The sequence below is a fragment of the Talaromyces stipitatus genome, genomic scaffold, assembly GCF_000003125.1.
Source record: "Talaromyces stipitatus ATCC 10500 scf_1105507295523 genomic scaffold, whole genome shotgun sequence".
Lineage (NCBI taxonomy): Eukaryota > Fungi > Ascomycota > Eurotiomycetes > Eurotiales > Trichocomaceae > Talaromyces > Talaromyces stipitatus.
The window spans coordinates 3687131-3704649 of record NW_002990113.1 but is presented as its reverse complement, the minus strand read 5'-3'; the positions used below and the strand labels follow the sequence as shown (position 1 = coordinate 3704649).

Here is a 17519-nt window from a genome sequence, read left to right as displayed (position 1 = left end):
GCTAACACTGGCAGTCTGTACTCCTCAATAAGATAAGCTCTTATTGAGAGGGAATGAGAAGTCCGGTAGGATATGCAGGCTTCCCGCAGTATCCACCGAGAGCAGATGAAGGGCTTTGCTTCCTCCTATATCAAGTCTCCTTGCATCGACTATGACAATAAAAAGAGTGAAAGAGTGACTATGAAAACATACGATCTATACGGCCATCCCGAGTCCCTGATAGGCCGCTCTTCCTCTTTGTTCGTTGAAGATGTTCTACCTTCAATAGTCGATTTGACATGCATGCATGTCTCCATATGTTGTTTATGGGGACATGAATAAGAACTGTGTCGCATACAAATTAACCAAACCTCGTGACCCTCTCAGCCACTCGCCTAAAAGACTAGCGCAGGGACCCGGATGGATGCAGGTACGACTAATCAATTCAATTCCTTGTTTTTGTGATGTTTCTTTCTAACTACGGAGGATGTCCGGGAGCTCCGTTCTGCCGGGCGAAGTTTACATAGTATTTTATTAAATATTAGTTAGTATTATGGAATCATGGATACTTAGACGAGAATACATAGTACGTCCTTGATACTCTGTAGCTGGTTTGTACAATTGCCCTTCTTCGTTTATTTTAATCTATCTGCTCGGCTCATCTCGGCTCGAACCATTGTCCTCTACCTCATATCGGTCATCTTTGGCTGGTTATGGCTTACCAGGCAGGTAGCTAGAGAACGGCATGGTCATCACTCATCAAGACTAGTTAACTAACTAGCTAACTTAAGTCTATCAGTTCAAGCTTGGACCCCCATGGTCTGCGCTAGTAGACTCACTGGCCTACTTTCCCTGGCTGCGGTAGAGGTATGGGGTCAGGGCTCGATGCTCGTGATCATGTCCATGCTGTCAGCGTGCTATACCCCGTGGATCTCTCTGCGGCCGACGCGGATCAACTATGTTCCGAGAGGCATGTGACCTCCGTAAAGAGGTCAGCGCAGCTGTAGTTAGCTAGTTACTTTCCACTTCATGGGGGTCTGTTCGTCTACTATGTAGATGTATGGATCGGAATTGAACTTAGTTATTACTAGGAGAACGTCTCAAGGGATCGGAAGACCATGTGGCCATTGCTTTCGTCAAATGCTTCTTCGCTGCCTGAGGCTTTCTTTCAATACTAACAAAACAAAACAAAACAAAGCAAAACATAGTATAAGAAAAGTATGCGGGTATCCTGGAATAAACTCATGAACATCTGAATAAGGAACAACTCCCGATACACAGCTGATCCACCACCCACTTGTCCTCTTTTTTCCTATCTGAATGTAAACGTCCGCCCACTCGTCTCCTTCTTCTGTTTTCGTACCCCGCTTGGTGCATTCAATGCCTTGGCATATGGATTGAAATATTTCTTTTGATTCGGTAGATTTGCTGCTGCTGCCGCGGCGGCCATGTCCTCTGAGTGCAGGACTGAGGTTGCCGTGTTGTAGTCGAATGGTACTGTGTCTTCCTCTTTTGGTCTCTGTCGTGATTTTTTGGTTGGTGGTTGGTGGATTTGGATCTCTTCTTCGCTTTCGCTTTCGCTTTCGCTCTCGCTTTCGCTCTCGCTTTCGCTGCTACCGCTGCTGGAGGTCTCGTCGGAGTCGTTTGTCTCGGTCACTTTTCGTTTGCGGCGCGGTGCAACTTCCTTGACTGTGAAAATGTCGCTCTGTTTATCTGTCTTGGTTGTCGGCGTGTTCATTGGTGATGGTTCGACGGACATGGCAGCAGGTGTGGTGTCGTGAATCATTTGTCGAACCTCAGACACAGTCACGGGCATGGGAGGAATAGGTACAGATAACCGTAAAGCTTCACATGATGCGGCCACTTTGTAGTTTAGAGGAACTGCGACCGTCCCTTGTGGCTGCAATGCTGTGCCCCAAAACTGGGATGAATCCGCTCGAACGACAGTAATCATGGCTGGTGTTTTGTCCAACAGCGGTAGGGACGCAGTAGCTTCCTCGACAGTCTTCCTTGGCTTGATAACATCCCGTAGCTCAGGACCGGTAGCACCCTCAATTTTCGCTTTCTTGATGATGTCGAGCAATTCCGTCACTCTGTCCTTAACAATCAAGGTAACTGGTGACAGTGTCTTGAACAAAGTGTGTTTGTCGACGGGCATGGCTACAGCCACTCTAAAGAGCACGTGTCTGGGGAACACGCATTGTAAACCCTCATCTTCTTCTCGCGCGACACGATCTCGCCATTCGTGGACGGCCTTGAAGACTGCAAATTGTTCTTTCGTGAACTGACCGGAGTTCCGGCTCAATAAATCGTACCAGCCACCAGCACCTTGACCACCAAGAGTATCGTAAACGGGTCGCTCATAACGTTGCAGTGCCTCGGTCTTTGATCGCTCCAACACATAGTCGATCTGGTTTCTTTTCGGCGTGGATTTCTCTAGCAATTCATTGCGCAAGCAATCGTAAATGTAAAGAAGGTAGTGCGTATCGGCACGAGCATATTTCAACATCTCATCCGTCAAAGGCCGCAGACGCCAGTCAGCCATTTGGTACTTCTTATCTGCCTCGTAATGTGCATATTTCTCCAGCAAAAACTTCAAACTTCTTTTCGGGAATCCCAAAGCAACTGCAGCATGGTATGTGTCGAACAAGCTTACAACGTAAAGACCCAAGTCTCGTTGAAGCCAGACAATATCCATTGTGGAACCATGGAAGACTTTGAGAATATTAGGGTCGGTGAAAACTTCGTTCAGTCGCTGCAAGTCTTCGCGCCATGGTTGAAGTGTATCGACTACCCAATCCTTGTCACGAGTGCTGATTTGCATCAATGAGACCAGTCCATAGTATGTGTGCACATCGTGATGTTCCAAGTCAACAGCGATTTCTTTTGCCTTCTTCAGCTCCTCGACCATCTCGGCAACTCCCTCGGGAGTATCGACCCAGACAGCTTGTGTGGTTTCGACAGGACCGAACTCGACCGGCGGTGCGACGACGTAGGTTGACTTGGGGTATGTGGATTCACGAATTTCTTTCTCATATGGATTCGGGTAGCTATACGCGTATGTCAGTATCGCTCTTTATCAGAAGCAAAAGCAGTCACATACAACGCTGGTTTCTTGTCTGTCCCAACCAATTGAAGAGACTGCTCTAATGGTACGATGGCATGCGGCTTGGATTTGAGCAAAGGACGGAACGGCGATGTGTCATGGTTGTTTGGAGCGGTTCGGAACAGGAGCTGTGGTTTAGGAATTTTCGAAGGCCCGTAGTCGTATATGGTGGGAAACTTCTTCTCTTGCTGTCGGCTGCTTGCCTCACGGATCCGATCTTGTTGCGGAGGACTCAGCTTTTTGATGATGCCAGTGAATTCGTCTAGACATGCATCTGCCTTCTCCAGTAGGTTATCAATCACATCCACGATCCCTCGCCAATTATCTTCCAGAGAATCCTCATCTTCAAGCGCGGGAGGCTTGATGTCAGTTCCATCGGTCGCGACTTTGAGTAAGGACGAAGTGAGCGAAAGTAAGCGCGAGCTCTGTTCGTCAAGATTTTCGGCAAATTCGCTGTTGGAGGTACGATGGAAATCAATATCCTCTTTACCAATTTTTTGGACAGTTTTGCTGCTTCGAATCAGAGCCGTTGTGACTTTGTCTTGGAACGAGGAAAAATCTGCGGAGTTATCCATGGTGGATAATGAGACGAGTTGAAGTCCGACGAGGTGGTGTGAGGAGGAAGTGACGTGAAACCAAAATCCAAGTGTTTCAATTCATGGATGAACGCAGTAATATGTGAGGATATCCAAGAAGAGAGTGAGGGGAGCCTACCGCCAAAATGAGTTCTTCATGAACTGTCAAAACTTTTGATAAGAAATCAGCGGCATAGAAACTCGACGGGAAAACTTTATGCCGGCGCCAAAATTTAAGGTGGAGACCAAGCTCCCTTCCGAACCAAGCTTCCATTCAACAACAGGAGAGAGTGAATATTTCAATCCAAAAAGGCACAAGTGACGGTCAGAAGGACTTTCCTCATTTCATCATGTCAGCATCGTTGGCTCCAGAATGCAACGAGATCAAAGAGTAAGCTTACTAGTGGGAGGCGGAGCTGTAAATCGGAGTCTGTCTGACAGATGAATTAGAAAATACGACACATGTTTCCTCAAATGGTACAGCGAAAGTGAGAGAAAAGCTATCTGTCAAGAAACGAAAACAGGACTGATGAGATGACAGAATATCTCAGAGGCAACTCCAAAGATGAATGTGCCGATCTGTTCAAAAAGTACAACTCGTGTCTCATGGTATGTACCTGAGGCGACACTCTCGATGGACACAGCTTGCTGAAAAAATGAATCACTAGAAAGCGCTCAAGGAACGTGGTATCGACACTATGATGGAAGAGGCGAAACAGGGGTCAAAGGAGAGTGATGCAGAGCATCTCAAGCGGTGATAGTTGCATAGCTCTTTCTCGACAAAAGAAATGAGGTTCTTTTTTCTTTTTTAATGAGAAACGAAGACATGATTCTATGAAACAATCTCCTCTCTGTGACTTGGAATTGAAAAGGAAAAGACATGAATGAAAAGGAATCTCTCACTTACACTTAGCGGCGGCGCATCTCCTCGGCTGTTTCGCCCAGGAGCAGCAGTCCGATAGCGAGGAAGCGCCTCTCCTCATCCTTCCCCTCCTCGGGGACCTCCCCATTGGCGAAAAAATTGTTCAAAACCTTAAACATTTTGGTTTTCTTGAGGTCCTTGTTAAACTTGCTCTCGCAGTCTTTCGATGTTGCTGCGCTATTAAATCGCACTTGGAATAGGGCGGCGATCGCCCTCCAGCTGTACCTGGTGGCGAGTTTCATCACCACCAGGTACAGCTGGTGTTCGTCTGTCCAGGCACCGCCGTGAGCCATTAGGTCGATGTCGAAGCTGGGAAGGAGGAAAGGGGTGGGTGAAGACACAATATTCAATGGGGAAAAAGAGAGGAGGGAAGGCACTCAGGCAGTAGATTCTAAAAAAAAATGGAGATCGAGAGAAAAAGAGGAAGAAAAAGGAAGAAGAAAGAAAAAAGAGAGAGAAAGAGAGAAAGAAAGCATTCACAAGTATTTATATGTTCGTGTGACTAGGGGCTCGGCGTCTTTGCATGCCTGTGCATTGACGACCTAAGGACACCAGGAGCTGTCATTAAGAGGAACAGATTCGCACGACATACCAATTTGGAAGGCTTCTCTGATATATGAGGCTGACTTAGTGAACTGGGATATGTCGTATGAATGCACTACAATGGCACATATCGAGAAAATCAGATCTCTGAATCATATAGATATATAGAGCGCTTCTTTTTCATATAAAGAACCAAGGATTGGACTGTTATAGACTTTGAAAGGCTTCAACAGTATACATTGAATGGAATATGTTCCCAAGGCATATGGGTTTGGAAGGCTCATCTGATATATGAGACTGGCTTAGTGAACAGGGATGTAGCATACAGAGGTACTCTAGCGGTGTATATCAAGAAAACCAGATATCTGCATCATGGATGTATAGGCTGCTTCTTTTCCATACAAAAAACTACAGACTGGAATGTTACAAACTTTGAAGGACTCCAACGGTATACATTGAAAGGAACAGATTCACAAGGCATACGGATTTGGAGCGCTTGCCTGATATATGAGACATAGCTTAGTAAGTCAGTAGACTAGGGGGCATGCACTGGCGCTAGCTCACGTAGGCCTGAATGGAACAGCTTTCATACCTTATGAAGTACGTACTCTGTAATGTGTACTGAGCCTTAGGGGTGCTTTAGGCTCTTAAGCATCTCAGAAAGCCCTCGAGAGCCTTATATCAGCTAGAAAAGAATAAATGCCCCCAGCCATAGCATCCATCAAAGGGGATCCCGTTAAGGATCTAAAACTATTTATCAATCTTTATACAAGAACTTGGATTTATCACTTAGGGCTTTTACTTGCAGCAAGCTATATCTTAATAGCGCTATGAGCGTCTCTAGGCTAGATTATAATATCACTAGCCATGAAGTTTATCTACTTACAAATACCTATTCTATTACTTAATTTCTGACTTCGAATGTCTATCAATACGATGTTAGAATTTTGCAAATTGGGAAGGAATATGAATTATCTCCCTCTCAGGTGTGAAAGCTCGCTTAGGCAACAATCTTTTGAAGGTCTACATGGCAGTAAATGATCTATAACAGAAACAAGCTCGTCCCGCCAGTTTTTCCCGGAAAACGTGTCCTACGCGAATTCAAAGCTTGAATTTCTAAACCACATACAAAATAAATACAGTTCTTCAACTAGTAGTACGATTTGGGCATCGATTGATTTTATGCCCGATAATCCCACATCCACTGCACTTCGGTCGCGCTCGTACGCGTGGTTGAGAGGCCTGAGGTTCGGATTCGACTGGTGCAACCGGAATAGGTTGAGATGCCATATCTCGATTAGTTATTAGTTCCCGAGCTTCCTGCACTGGAAGAGATCCTTCATGAGATATTTGAGCTCTAGATCTTTTACGTTTTTGCATCTCCTTCTCATTTGCAGCCCGTAAATTAAGCACCTCTTTCCGTACAATCAGAAGCTCATTGATACTCATTTCGTGCGCTCTAGACAGCTGCTTTATCGCTCGATCAATCACCTCTAATGACCTTGTCGTATGCTCATTGATACGCTTCTCTGTTGTTGTCATTTGGCGCTTGAATTGACGTGGATTTTGAGATGTTTGTAAGCAAGAAGATTGTGAGTTGCTTGGTCGACTAGGAGGGGCGGTTGGGGTCCGAAGCTGAGCTGTAAGCTTTTGATAAATATGATCTGGATCAAATGGCACTAATCCGGTCGCTTTGAAGCCATTCTGGATATTTTCAGCTGTATATGCCATTGTACGAGCCTCTGGAAAAGCCGTAAGAAAGTCATATTTCTCAATATGATTGAATCCAAGCCGTACGCGTTGCTCAACAAGCTGTCCGTATTGTCGTTTTAGAACGGCAAAACAACTCACATCAAGAGGCTGTAAAAGATGGGATGAATGAGGTGGCATACACACTGGTATAATATTGTTTTCGGTGCATATTTGATCAAATCGAGGTGTCAAATGGCTTCCATGGCCATCGAGAATAAGCATCCGATATCTCCCTTTCGTACGGCTTGTTGTATGAGGGATAAAATGTTTTTGAAGCCATCGTATTCCAATTTCATCTGTTGTCCAGCCATTATTACTGATATCAAGTCTCCAATCTTGTGGAAGAGTCTCAAACCAGCCTTGTTGATGATAGGTTGTTCCTTTGAAAATAACGTACGAGGGTAAAGCCCATCCAGCGGAATTAACTGCTTCAATTGCCGTAACCCATTCGTGATTGCCAGGCTGTAATAGATTAGGCCTTCCATATCGATCGCTGCCTGTAATAACCTTTGCAGAAGCACAGAGACCCATAGCGAAGCCAGTCTCATCGAAATTATATATATCTTCTGATAAGATCCCATATTCTTGTATAACCTCTCGTACGCGATTAAAGTGCTCTCGGATTATCTGAATATCCTCACATTTTGCTTGCTCGTAGTTATGTCTTCGTGAAAACCGTAGGTTCACTTCCGGATGCCGGTCAACAAATCGATAAACCCATCTTTCACTGACGTGTTTATTTCCATGTTGAGAAAGAAGAAGATCAGCCATATCTTGTACGAGAGATGTCCGGGGAGGTAATCCACGTTTGTCAAGGTCAAGAATCCATTTTAGAAGAGATTCCTCCTCATATTGAGTCAATATATGATCGTTCGCGTGTCTTTCACCCCTGTGTTGAGTGCCGGTAAGTCGGCGTTGGAGAGTTGTAAATGGAACATCGTAGATCTGTACTGCTTGACGAATAGATCGAATTCTTCCATTTTCTAAGTCGGATATAGCAAGCAATATACTGCCCTCTTGATTACTTGAGTTTTGTGTATTTCTTGTACGAATTGGTGGCATAATGACGCGTTGAAGATGGGTGTATAGAGAGATATTTGAAATATTTTGACGCGCTCAGGGGAAGGTGACCCGCTCAGTTACGTTATGTTATGTTATGGGTCCATATAAAAGAAATATTTAAGATCACGTGATCCTATCTCTACTGAATACTCTTTGTATTCATAAGTAGCCCTCAAAACATGATTAAAAGGCGCTTGGAATCGTCTCTTGTATAGGATCACTACTATATAAATAGTTTTCGCAAGTTCTAAATAAATTCGATGCGATGTACTTACTTAGAATTGTAGATGCCCGGGGGGTGTGGCTCAAATCCTAGAGGTCTGATTGTTTCCCTTATGTTTTACCCTTCACATTCCATTTAGGCCAAAAGAGAACCGGACGGTGGCAGAATAAATAACCTAATCAAATGCAGTATAGACTTCCCGAGCTGGTTATAGGCCCCACACATTTGCTAGAGCATATCAATTGCCCCTTTTTGAAAAAAGCACCGTCCACAACAGATCCTTGCTAACAAAGCACAAGCTCTCTTACGCCGTGGGAGCGAGGGATTGGGGTTGCTCGCCTAGGCCTCGTGGCACTTGCTATCCTTAACTTTGATCCGGCGCTGATCGTCTTCGTTTGGCATCATTCACTATCTGAACAGTCCCCATGTGACCCTTTTGTCTCTGACTTGTTTGTTTATCTTTTTTTCCTGCATTCTGCTACTCAATATAGTGTTCTTTGACGTTCTGCTTTGATCCTTTTCGAGGAAGGTGAGATGTGTGATAACAAGAGGAGTACGCGTAGATTGACAACATGTATGCTCCTGGGGTGCTTTTGAATCCTTTGACATCCACTTCGAGTCCTACCCATTGTAGAATCAGGGGCACTACTAACCCACTATATGAATCCATTCTTACGATGTGTGATGTTGGAGGCCTTTAGAATGTATAACAGTCTAATGCTCAGCTCTTTGTATGAAATAAGAGTGCCTCATAGATCTAACTGTCATTAGACATAATTCCCACTCCTAGCTATTGCATTACCGTTATCAAGATCCTCAATGTGCCGGTACGGGAAGAAATATATTCGTAGGACATGCAGACTTGTAGTGCTCTCGATTCTGCAATGGAGAGTGGTGTGCGAACATGGACGAGTTGATATTCTATCATGCATCGGCGTTCTATTGCGGAAACTGAGTATGCACTCAACATTGGCCAAGATCCTCATATCAGAGTTTCTTCCGTAAGAATAGAGTAGTGATATGACCCATGGATATGGTTCATTGGTCAGAGCTTCATCCTTGGTCCTCTTTGCCCCCAACACTTAGTTAAGTAGTTAACTGCTTCAAATTATTTGGTCGACTACTCTGTGCAGAATACAGAATAGCCTCATGACTCGAGAAATCTCAAACGATAAACGTATCAACGCTCAAGCCCTAAACATATTCTATCTTCGGCAACATCTCACGCCTACTTCCACTTTCATCCCCAGCCCAAGAAGATCGAACGAAATACATATCAAAAGGCTGGAAGCGAACGCACGGGCTGATCGTTCTATGATCGTGAAACTGCACCTTGTTTAGTGTTGTGATAGCTGATAGATAATACATTGGATAGTAATCAACCTGAAACTACTCCGCAGATACGGTACGAGGTATCGAGGATGTGGCTGGGAAAGCAAAAAGGAAATTAAAAATACGTATTTATTGCAATGATATTGGTTGGATAGGCCCGTAACGGTAAAGTCGTTAATACATGTATGGTAAGCCGTAACGGCATAAGTAATGAGATACGTTACGCTAGGGTAAGCTGAATAAGCACCTAATGCATAAGTTGATATGGATTACCATGTACTATGTACGGAGTACCCTTCATCAACATACTCCGTAATGACCTAACTAGTTAGTTAATCATTTGACCTCATGCACGACTTAAGCAAGCATTTAGTTAGACTAAGTTAACTAGCAAGTTATCACCCGAAAGGCCGAATCGAAGCCACATCGGATAGGTCGGTGGTGTCGGTCACACTTCCATCCGAAGTCCGGGAGAGAAGTCTGAATCAGCGAGTTTTGTATCTTCGGAGTTGATGTATTTGATAGTCTGGTATGATTGGTGCTATGTGTATTTGGCGTTTGTGTATTGATTACAATATTTCTGTATCTTGAAATACGCGTATCGACTCTAATAATCATCGAAAAAAAGTCAACCAATCAGAGCCTGGTATCAACTCTAGAATCAAGCTGATTGGCTTGGCACGGTTTCCTGTTGAGGCTAAGCGAGGTCTTGGCAGTCCATAGAAATGAAATTCAGATCGATAGAGCAGGCTTAGTGCCAATCATCCATTTCAGCTCTTCACTCTTTGAGAACGAACTAACGTTCAATAAATGTAGAGGCCTGAAGACCCGTGTTGGTTTGCCTATAAATAACTTCATATGAACGAGTATGATCCTTAATAGTCGGTGCTGTTCGTATCGGCTATTGTCCTATTGAGCAACTAGCTATTGTACAAGCAACAAATGCGCTCCTTTAGCCGTAATCAATAGTCAGATTCTTCAGAGCATTACTGTGCCGTATCAACGTCTCCGGCGCTTCCGGACCCTTCTTTTCGGTCATTCGCGCAACGTATGATGACTATGGTGGCGCCCTGCAGCTATCAGATGCGCGAGGAGTTTCGAGTGATTGTCACTGCCTCGGGCAGTAAGAGATATGAGACGACATCTCAACCTCAGTACATAACTGTTACTGCTTTTCTATATAAAAATCCAACACATACAGAAACAAAAAGATCATAAATTACAGAGTACAGTTGTGACAGTCATAACGATCGAGGCAGTCATTGATGCCGCCATTCATAATCCCGTATTACCAGTACCGGCTCGATCTACCCGTACTGCCGATACAGCTGCTTTACCGCTCACGACCAATCAGATTACTACAGCCTTATGTAATAAAACGTAAGACTAGGTTAATGCATCAGCATGACCGTTTTTGGTTGCTGGCCTGAAATTACAGAACGTAATACGAAGAGAAAATTACCGTCCATCGTGCCCCATCGTCTGCCAAACCGTCATAGCTTTTTCTTCCTTTTCCTCTCCTTTTCCCATTCTTTATACTTGACCAATACGCTCCTCCCTGCAAATCTTCTCTTCTTCCCTTCTAACCCTTCATTTTGCGACCAAGACGTCCATCGTCTTCCTCATTTACGGTCCTGCCGCCCAGTGCGACACTGACTCGACTGACGACTTATACTCTCCTTAACCGCCGGACGCCGAGTTTCTGTCAAACCAGGCTGTGAGGGTTTCCGTTTCTGAGGCTGTGTTGCAAGAGAAAGAGTTGGTCTGCGCCGAGATTCTTCGCGTCAAGAAAATAGTCTACAACTTTATGTGTTGAGGATAAAGGGTACTTCTTTGAGACGATCGAGAGACTTTGTCCGACTGTCATCGTCATTCTCGCCCTCTCGCCGCCCGCCTCTTTCCACCACCACAACCACACATTACTTCTCCCCCTTGCGTTGGTTTAATTGGAGACCCCCAACAAAAACAATCAGAAGGGAAAGTGACAAGTCGTTCTTCTTATTTTACATCGTCAACATGATGAATCCGACGATATCAGTACCTTCGTGGAAGGATCGACAAAAGTCACAATTCAGTAAGGTCCAACTCCCGACTATGCCATGGCGATCTTTCAAACTCCTCATGCCACACCGTATGAGGCGAAAGCTGCGATCGAAGCTGCGCAGCAGAGTGTCACCAGCAACCTCGATCGCTTCACTACAGACCTCATTTTCTCCCAAGGATACTCTGCGATCATTGCAGTCTTATCGCTGGAGTGTTTATGATTTCCAATACTTGCTTCTAGCTATCATTGGTATCTTTTCTCTCTGTATTATACAATCGCCAGACCCATTCGGCAAGACATTCGTGGCCTCGCTTCTTCTGTTGTCGCTGCTTTTGCCGATTACGAGGCAATTCTTCCTACCGTTCTTGCCGATCGCCGCCTGGCTGATCTTCTTTTATGCTTGCCAGTATGTTTCTCGCGAATGTGTTTTTGTGATCACTTAGCTAATGTCTATAGATTCGTTCCGTCCGAATATCGCCCTGGTGTTTGGGTTCGCGTTCTACCGGCATTGGAAAACATCTTGTACGGCGCCAACATAAGTAACATTCTATCTGCGCACCAGAGCGTGGTGCTTGACGTGTTGGCTTGGTTGCCTTATGGAATCTGCCATTACGGTGCACCCTTCGTATGCTCAGCCATTATGTTCATCTTCGGACCACCCGGAACAGTCCCAGTGTTTGCCAAAACGTTTGGCTATATCAGTTTGACCGCCGTTGCCATTCAACTTGTTTTCCCATGCTCTCCCCCATGGTATGAGAACACCTACGGTCTCGCGCCCGCCGATTATTCAATTAAAGGTGACCCAGCTGGACTGGCTCGTATCGATGCATTGTTCGGCATCGATCTCTATACCTCTGGTTTCCATGCCTCACCCGTCGTGTTCGGTGCTTTCCCATCCCTTCACGCCGCCGATTCCACCGTTGCTGCTCTCTTTATGAGCCATGTCTTTCCCAAGCTCAAGCCACTCTTCGTTACCTACACCCTTTGGATGTGGTGGGCTACCATGTACCTGTCCCATCACTACGCTGTGGATCTCGTCTGCGGTGGTATTCTAGCCGCTGTCGCTTTCTACTTTGCCAAGGCTCGATTCCTGCCGCGAGTCCAGCCAGGCAAGCGATTCCGCTGGGATTACGATTATATTGAGAGGGGCAATGGATCGGATGAGGAGGGCTATGACTTGGCTCATTTCAAGGGCCATATGCATGCCGATAGTGACGAGTGGACTGTTGGCTCTTCTTCGTCAGTATCGTCAGGCTCTCTTTCTCCGACTGAAGATCAGCATCTCTGGGAAGGCGAAACTCTCGCCTCTATCTCTGATATTGAATCTGGTCGGTAGACTAGCGACCCACCACTATTCAAACTCAATTCCGCCCTTCGAGGATACCTCAATGATCGATGACCGTCCTCCCGTCGATATTTGCATTGCTGCATTGTTGTTTTGCTAGCGCTATCGGCTTGCGAATCATAGCATGGCACTTTGTTTTCACCAGTACAGAATATTTTAATCACGGCTTCCGCTTCTGCCTTTTGGTTTGGCGCAGTCGACTTTTGTCTCTGCGCGTGTTGGAGTTTACTGTACATGCATTGCATCATGGATTGGTGCGCTTATATACGCCACTTTGGGTCTTTTCAATGTCTCTGGAGCGATTTTCATAGACACAATTTCCGTCAATAATACTTAATTCCGGCGACTGGCGACAAATTCTGGCACCCTTCTTCGATTTTCATTCTGACCCACTCGCTACCCGCCATGGATTTGCGTTAAGTTCGCCGTTGAAGACTTTCGCTTGTACAAAATTATAGCTTTACCACCACCAGTGGTACAGCTTTCTCCGATTCTTGGCGTGCATACGCCCTATTTCAACAGTCAAGCCTTTTTATCTTCTCTTCTTGCTTGACTGCCTCTTTGCCTTGTGGTCTCGGACCACAATATAACGAATTTTATGTCAGTCGCTTTACTCTGGTGCCTGGAGAAAGGGGAAACGGGAAAACAAAATTCTTTATTGGAAAAGAAAGGAACACTGTTTTTTTTTGCTTTTTGGGTGGAATAACGGATTGCATTATCATTACAGCACCATCACTCGCTGTGCTTATAGAATTTAACTGTTGGTGAACTTCTCATCTTCACCTCAGTCTTTTTTTCTGAAGGTGGATCAACATTCACCTTGAGACTTTCGATTAGGGGATAGGAGCGATTGGAGGACATTTTTTTTATTCATCAAAGATGGATTGAAGTGAGCATGTACTTGACGGAGACATACTTTACTTGTAATCTATCTCTATGCTGATATGCAGGCTTTACCTCTTCTGTTTGAATCTTTTGAAGATGGAGGAAGGTAATTGAGTCTGTTATGTTAATGATACTATTATTATATATGATTCAATGCACATATGGTCATACCATCAATTCTTCGCTCAGTAGAAAAGTCAAGATGTAGTTTAATTTCTAGAATACAAGCATATATCTTTCCAAAATCTAGGAATAAAAATTCAATTGTCATCATCATCATCATCATCATAAATCTTAACCCTTTCCGCATACTCCCTAATATTCGAAACATAATGCTCCTCAATCAAATCCCCTTTCCCACCAGCAACCCTCAGTAGTAAATCATTCAACGAAGCCCTACCCAAAATATCCACGTGATCAGCAGTATTAGGACCCCCCCTGGTGGAAAAACTATCTGGTTCATGTAACATTTCATGAACGGTGATTTTTATCCCGGAAGGGTTGTAGCGTTTTATTCGCCAGCCGCGGGAACACATGTATCCCATACTTAGCAAACTAACTGTCCCATCTCCTTCGCCCATTACGACGCCGTGATCGGGTCCATTAAGGGTGCTGTCTGGTTCGGTGACGGTGGTATCGATTGAGACATTGAGACGGGTCAAGGGGTCGTTTTCTTCTTGGTAGAAATAGGCTCGTTCAGTGGGTTTGCCGACTCCATAGAAGCAATATATTTTCATGTCTGGTGCTAGAGGAAGACGGGATTCGAGTGGATTCAGCCATTTGCGAGGATCGTTTTCGTTTGCTTCTACTTCGGCGCGGGTATGTGCTACGCCCTGGGAGTAGTTGTTGTGGACTTGATTGCGGTACCAGTCCTCGCTTTGGTTGAAGAGGTAAGTTAGACTATTTTCCATGGTGAGGTTTCTGCTTGTCCATGACGAGTTCGTTTCGCGGAAACGGATGAAGTTGCCGTAACTGAGGGTGTTGTCTGGTTTGTCATCCGGTGCCCAGGTACCGTTACCCCAGACCGCGTCGCCACCCTTGGGTAACATGCTTGATATACCGGGCATAGCACGGAAGATTTCTGCTCGTTCTTCCTTCGACAAAAACCGCTCAAGGCCGTAGACTGCAAAGGAATTGAGTTGTGCTGTATCGCGCATCTCGCCGGAAAGTACGGCAGTTAACCCTTTCACGGCTCCGAGCATGCAACCGCTGATATTGACCCAGGAGTCAATGTGACGATTCACCCAGTTTTTACCGCCGTTGCCGTGTTGCTCGTTCTCTACCCATTTGAAGAAATGCATGACTACCTGAGATCCCATACTGTGTGATATTAATGTGATTTTTTCTTTTCTTGTATGCACTGTCATCTCGATGTGTGACCGGAGACGGCTGAAGTACTGATCCCGGGTTTCGAGGTTGATATACGACAAGCGCCAGTCATACGCAGCCGAAAATGCATTCGTCGGGTCGTATCCAATAGTCGCCAAATTCTCCAGGATTTTATTCCATATCCAGTACCCCGTAATGAAGAAATCAGTGGCATCAAACCCTTGCGCGGCCCGTAACTTGATGTTTCGAGGATCCAACCCTGTCTCCTTATCGAGCATGATATGATTCTTCCAGGATGCTTTGTCCATGACCAATGCTCGCATCATGCTCCAACTACCCCATAGCCTCTTCCGGAAGTATTGCCTCGATTCGGTCTCGGTACCCCAACTCTCGAGTCCTGTAGAGATGACGCCGGGGATCATGACAACGGGATGCTTGGCTTGAATGCCTTCCGACTTTAATTGTAGACCAACAGAAAAGGAGTCATAGCTGACTGTATCGCGTTCGTGTTTCTACCCCGAATTAGATTAGCGATTTCCCCTCTTAGCGTAATAAGGTCACAAAACATACCGTAATCTCCTTTGCATCCTTCAGAAACCCAGTAGGCATAACATCAATTAACGAGTCAAGATTAAGATCCATAAGCGCATCAAGACTAATAACTTCATTCTGATTCGCGAAGAACAGCGCAATGAATATCCCAAATAGTCCACCAAGCAAAAACACAAAACTATGCCGGCGCTTTCCGCGGGGCTTGGTTATGTATCTTTTTAACCTGACAATTGGGCTCAATGATTGTTTCTTATCACGTTCAGCGTTGGTGCCATGTTTGTGAGCCTTTCTGGAGGTTTTTGTTTTTGTTTCGGCGTCGCTAAGGGAAGCTTCCTTTGTGTCGTTATTGTCGCCGTTTTCATCGCGCGATGGCTGCTTGACCGCGCGACGCCGGAGGTCAGGCATCCTCCTGATTATACGTTCGCGAAAGGCCGTTTGATCGATTACGACGTCGGGTATGTCTCTCTAGAGAAGTATAAGACGTGGGAAGGAGTCAATCGACCAAAGGAGGCAAAAAGGGTTGTGCTAGTCGAACCGTGTCAGTTGATAATCACATGAAAAAAAGGCGTCACTCCGAGAACGATAAGTTAATACAGAGTCTTATGAGGATTTACCTGTTTCGACGACCCACAGGTGAAGCAATTGATAGGAAATAGCAAGAAAAGTAAATTGATGAGCGTCAGGAAGATATCCTGACTGGGTTCATGGTGTTGTTAGATGTGTGCTAGAGATATGTAGCTGTTTTTCTTATCTTCGATTGGTCACATGTGCAAGCAGAGAACTCCCCGCGGAACATTTATTCAGGTACAGCCAACTATTTACACCACCTGCATTATACACGAATACACTGTCAAGCGTTAATTACATACCAAGACTCCTTGTATTTGACTTCAAGTCTTCGCAAAAGCTTCCGTCCATTTCAGTCCTCGAAAAAGCGAGGGGAGGAGAAGCTGCACTACACAGAGCCAAAGATCAACCGACTCTCAACAAGCGCATTTTTCCAAATGAACGACTCCTGTATACGAAAGAAACAAAAACGATAGAAAGGAAACCCCAAAAATCCCTTCATCATGGCCTCATTAACGGACAACTCGACAACAAAATCCCCAAGTACACTACGCTACATACAATACGACCCTTCCCGCGAAATCGAATACCTCACCGCAATGCGCCAACTAATATCCAAAGACCTCTCGGAACCCTACAGCATCTACGTATACCGCTACTTTTTATATCAGTGGGGCGATCTCTGTTTTCTGGCCATGGACTCCAACGACAAACTTGTGGGCGTGGTAGTCTCAAAACTGGAACCTCATCGAGGCGGGCCTTTGAGGGGTTATATTGCCATGTTAGCGGTTAGGGAGGAGTATCGAGGACAGGGGATAGCGACGAGATTGGTCCGGATGGCGATTGATAAGATGATTGAGAGAAATGCTGATGAGGTGATTTCCCACCCACCCATCTACTGTCGGCAGGTGAAGGAAACGGACAGAGCTGATGAGAAGTATAGGTCGCGCTGGAAACAGAGGTTGTGAATACAGCTGCTATGAAATTATATGAACGGTTGGGTTTCCTTCGAAGCAAACGGCTGCATCGATATTATCTTAATGGGAACTCGGCGTATCGTCTTGTTTTATATCTGAAAGAAGGCGTGGGATCAATAGGGGCGAATTATGATTATCCGGTGCCTATACCAGGGGCACCACCACAAACCACGACGCCGCAGATTCCAGCTGGTGGTTCTGTTGTGTAGGGACAGATTCGCTATGCATGGATAGAATATGGATCAAGCGTCATGCTATGTAATGATGGAACGATGCGCCCCTGCATAAATGCATTTGCAGATAAATACGTGATGAAACGGTGCCTA

At 45.3% G+C, this 17519-nt stretch overlaps 7 protein-coding genes across 7 annotated transcripts, besides 4 other annotated features; 3 read left to right on the top strand and 4 right to left on the bottom strand.

The window, feature by feature from the left end:
- Positions 1 to 1113: 1113 nt before the first annotated feature.
- On the bottom strand, positions 1114 to 3660 carry TSTA_072950 (exosome component 3'-5' exonuclease; the record flags this gene model as incomplete). The annotated part of the gene is made up of 2 exons (XM_002341251.1): positions 1114 to 3029; positions 3083 to 3660. The coding sequence occupies 2 exons, from the start codon at positions 3658 to 3660 to the stop codon at positions 1292 to 1294; spliced, it is 2316 nt and encodes a 771-aa protein (XP_002341292.1). The 3' UTR covers positions 1114 to 1291.
- Positions 1156 to 1184: a microsatellite.
- Positions 3661 to 4010: 350 nt separating the features above from the next.
- On the top strand, positions 4011 to 4567 carry TSTA_072940 (mitochondrial distribution and morphology protein, putative; the record flags this gene model as incomplete). Its single annotated transcript, XM_002341250.1, has 4 exons — positions 4011 to 4051; positions 4111 to 4148; positions 4202 to 4269; positions 4329 to 4567. 4 exons carry the CDS (start codon positions 4011 to 4013, stop codon positions 4416 to 4418), a joined length of 237 nt encoding a protein of 78 aa, XP_002341291.1. The 3' UTR covers positions 4419 to 4567.
- A 2-nt stretch (positions 4568 to 4569) lies between these two features.
- TSTA_072930 (uncharacterized protein) lies at positions 4570 to 4875 on the bottom strand (the record flags this gene model as incomplete). Its single annotated transcript, XM_002341249.1, has 1 exon — positions 4570 to 4875. One exon carries the CDS (start codon positions 4873 to 4875, stop codon positions 4570 to 4572), a length of 306 nt encoding a protein of 101 aa, XP_002341290.1.
- Positions 4876 to 4992: 117 nt separating this feature from the next.
- Positions 4993 to 5055: a sequence feature (CT-rich).
- A 1216-nt stretch (positions 5056 to 6271) lies between these two features.
- On the bottom strand, positions 6272 to 7995 carry TSTA_072920 (pogo transposable element, putative; the record flags this gene model as incomplete). Its single annotated transcript, XM_002341248.1, has 2 exons — positions 7022 to 7995; positions 6272 to 6985 (listed from the first exon to the last, which is right to left on the bottom strand). The coding sequence occupies exons 1-2, from the start codon at positions 7937 to 7939 to the stop codon at positions 6272 to 6274; spliced, it is 1632 nt and encodes a 543-aa protein (XP_002341289.1). The 5' UTR covers positions 7940 to 7995.
- Positions 6479 to 7894: a mobile genetic element.
- Positions 7996 to 11442: 3447 nt separating the features above from the next.
- On the top strand, positions 11443 to 13942 carry TSTA_072910 (aureobasidin resistance protein Aur1). The gene is made up of 2 exons (XM_002341247.1): positions 11443 to 11944; positions 11995 to 13942. The coding sequence occupies exons 1-2, from the start codon at positions 11511 to 11513 to the stop codon at positions 12872 to 12874; spliced, it is 1314 nt and encodes a 437-aa protein (XP_002341288.1). The 5' UTR covers positions 11443 to 11510; the 3' UTR covers positions 12875 to 13942.
- A 56-nt stretch (positions 13943 to 13998) lies between these two features.
- TSTA_072900 (Phospholipid:diacylglycerol acyltransferase, putative) lies at positions 13999 to 16169 on the bottom strand. Its single transcript, XM_002341246.1, has 2 exons — positions 15668 to 16169; positions 13999 to 15609 (listed from the first exon to the last, which is right to left on the bottom strand). Exons 1-2 carry the CDS (start codon positions 16052 to 16054, stop codon positions 14029 to 14031), a joined length of 1968 nt encoding a protein of 655 aa, XP_002341287.1. The 5' UTR covers positions 16055 to 16169; the 3' UTR covers positions 13999 to 14028.
- Positions 14036 to 14057: a microsatellite.
- Positions 16170 to 16483: 314 nt separating the features above from the next.
- Positions 16484 to 17402, top strand: TSTA_072890 (GNAT family acetyltransferase, putative; the record flags this gene model as incomplete). The annotated part of the gene is made up of 2 exons (XM_002341245.1): positions 16484 to 17091; positions 17160 to 17402. The coding sequence occupies exons 1-2, from the start codon at positions 16720 to 16722 to the stop codon at positions 17400 to 17402; spliced, it is 615 nt and encodes a 204-aa protein (XP_002341286.1). The 5' UTR covers positions 16484 to 16719.
- Between the last annotated feature and the right edge of the window lie 117 nt (positions 17403 to 17519).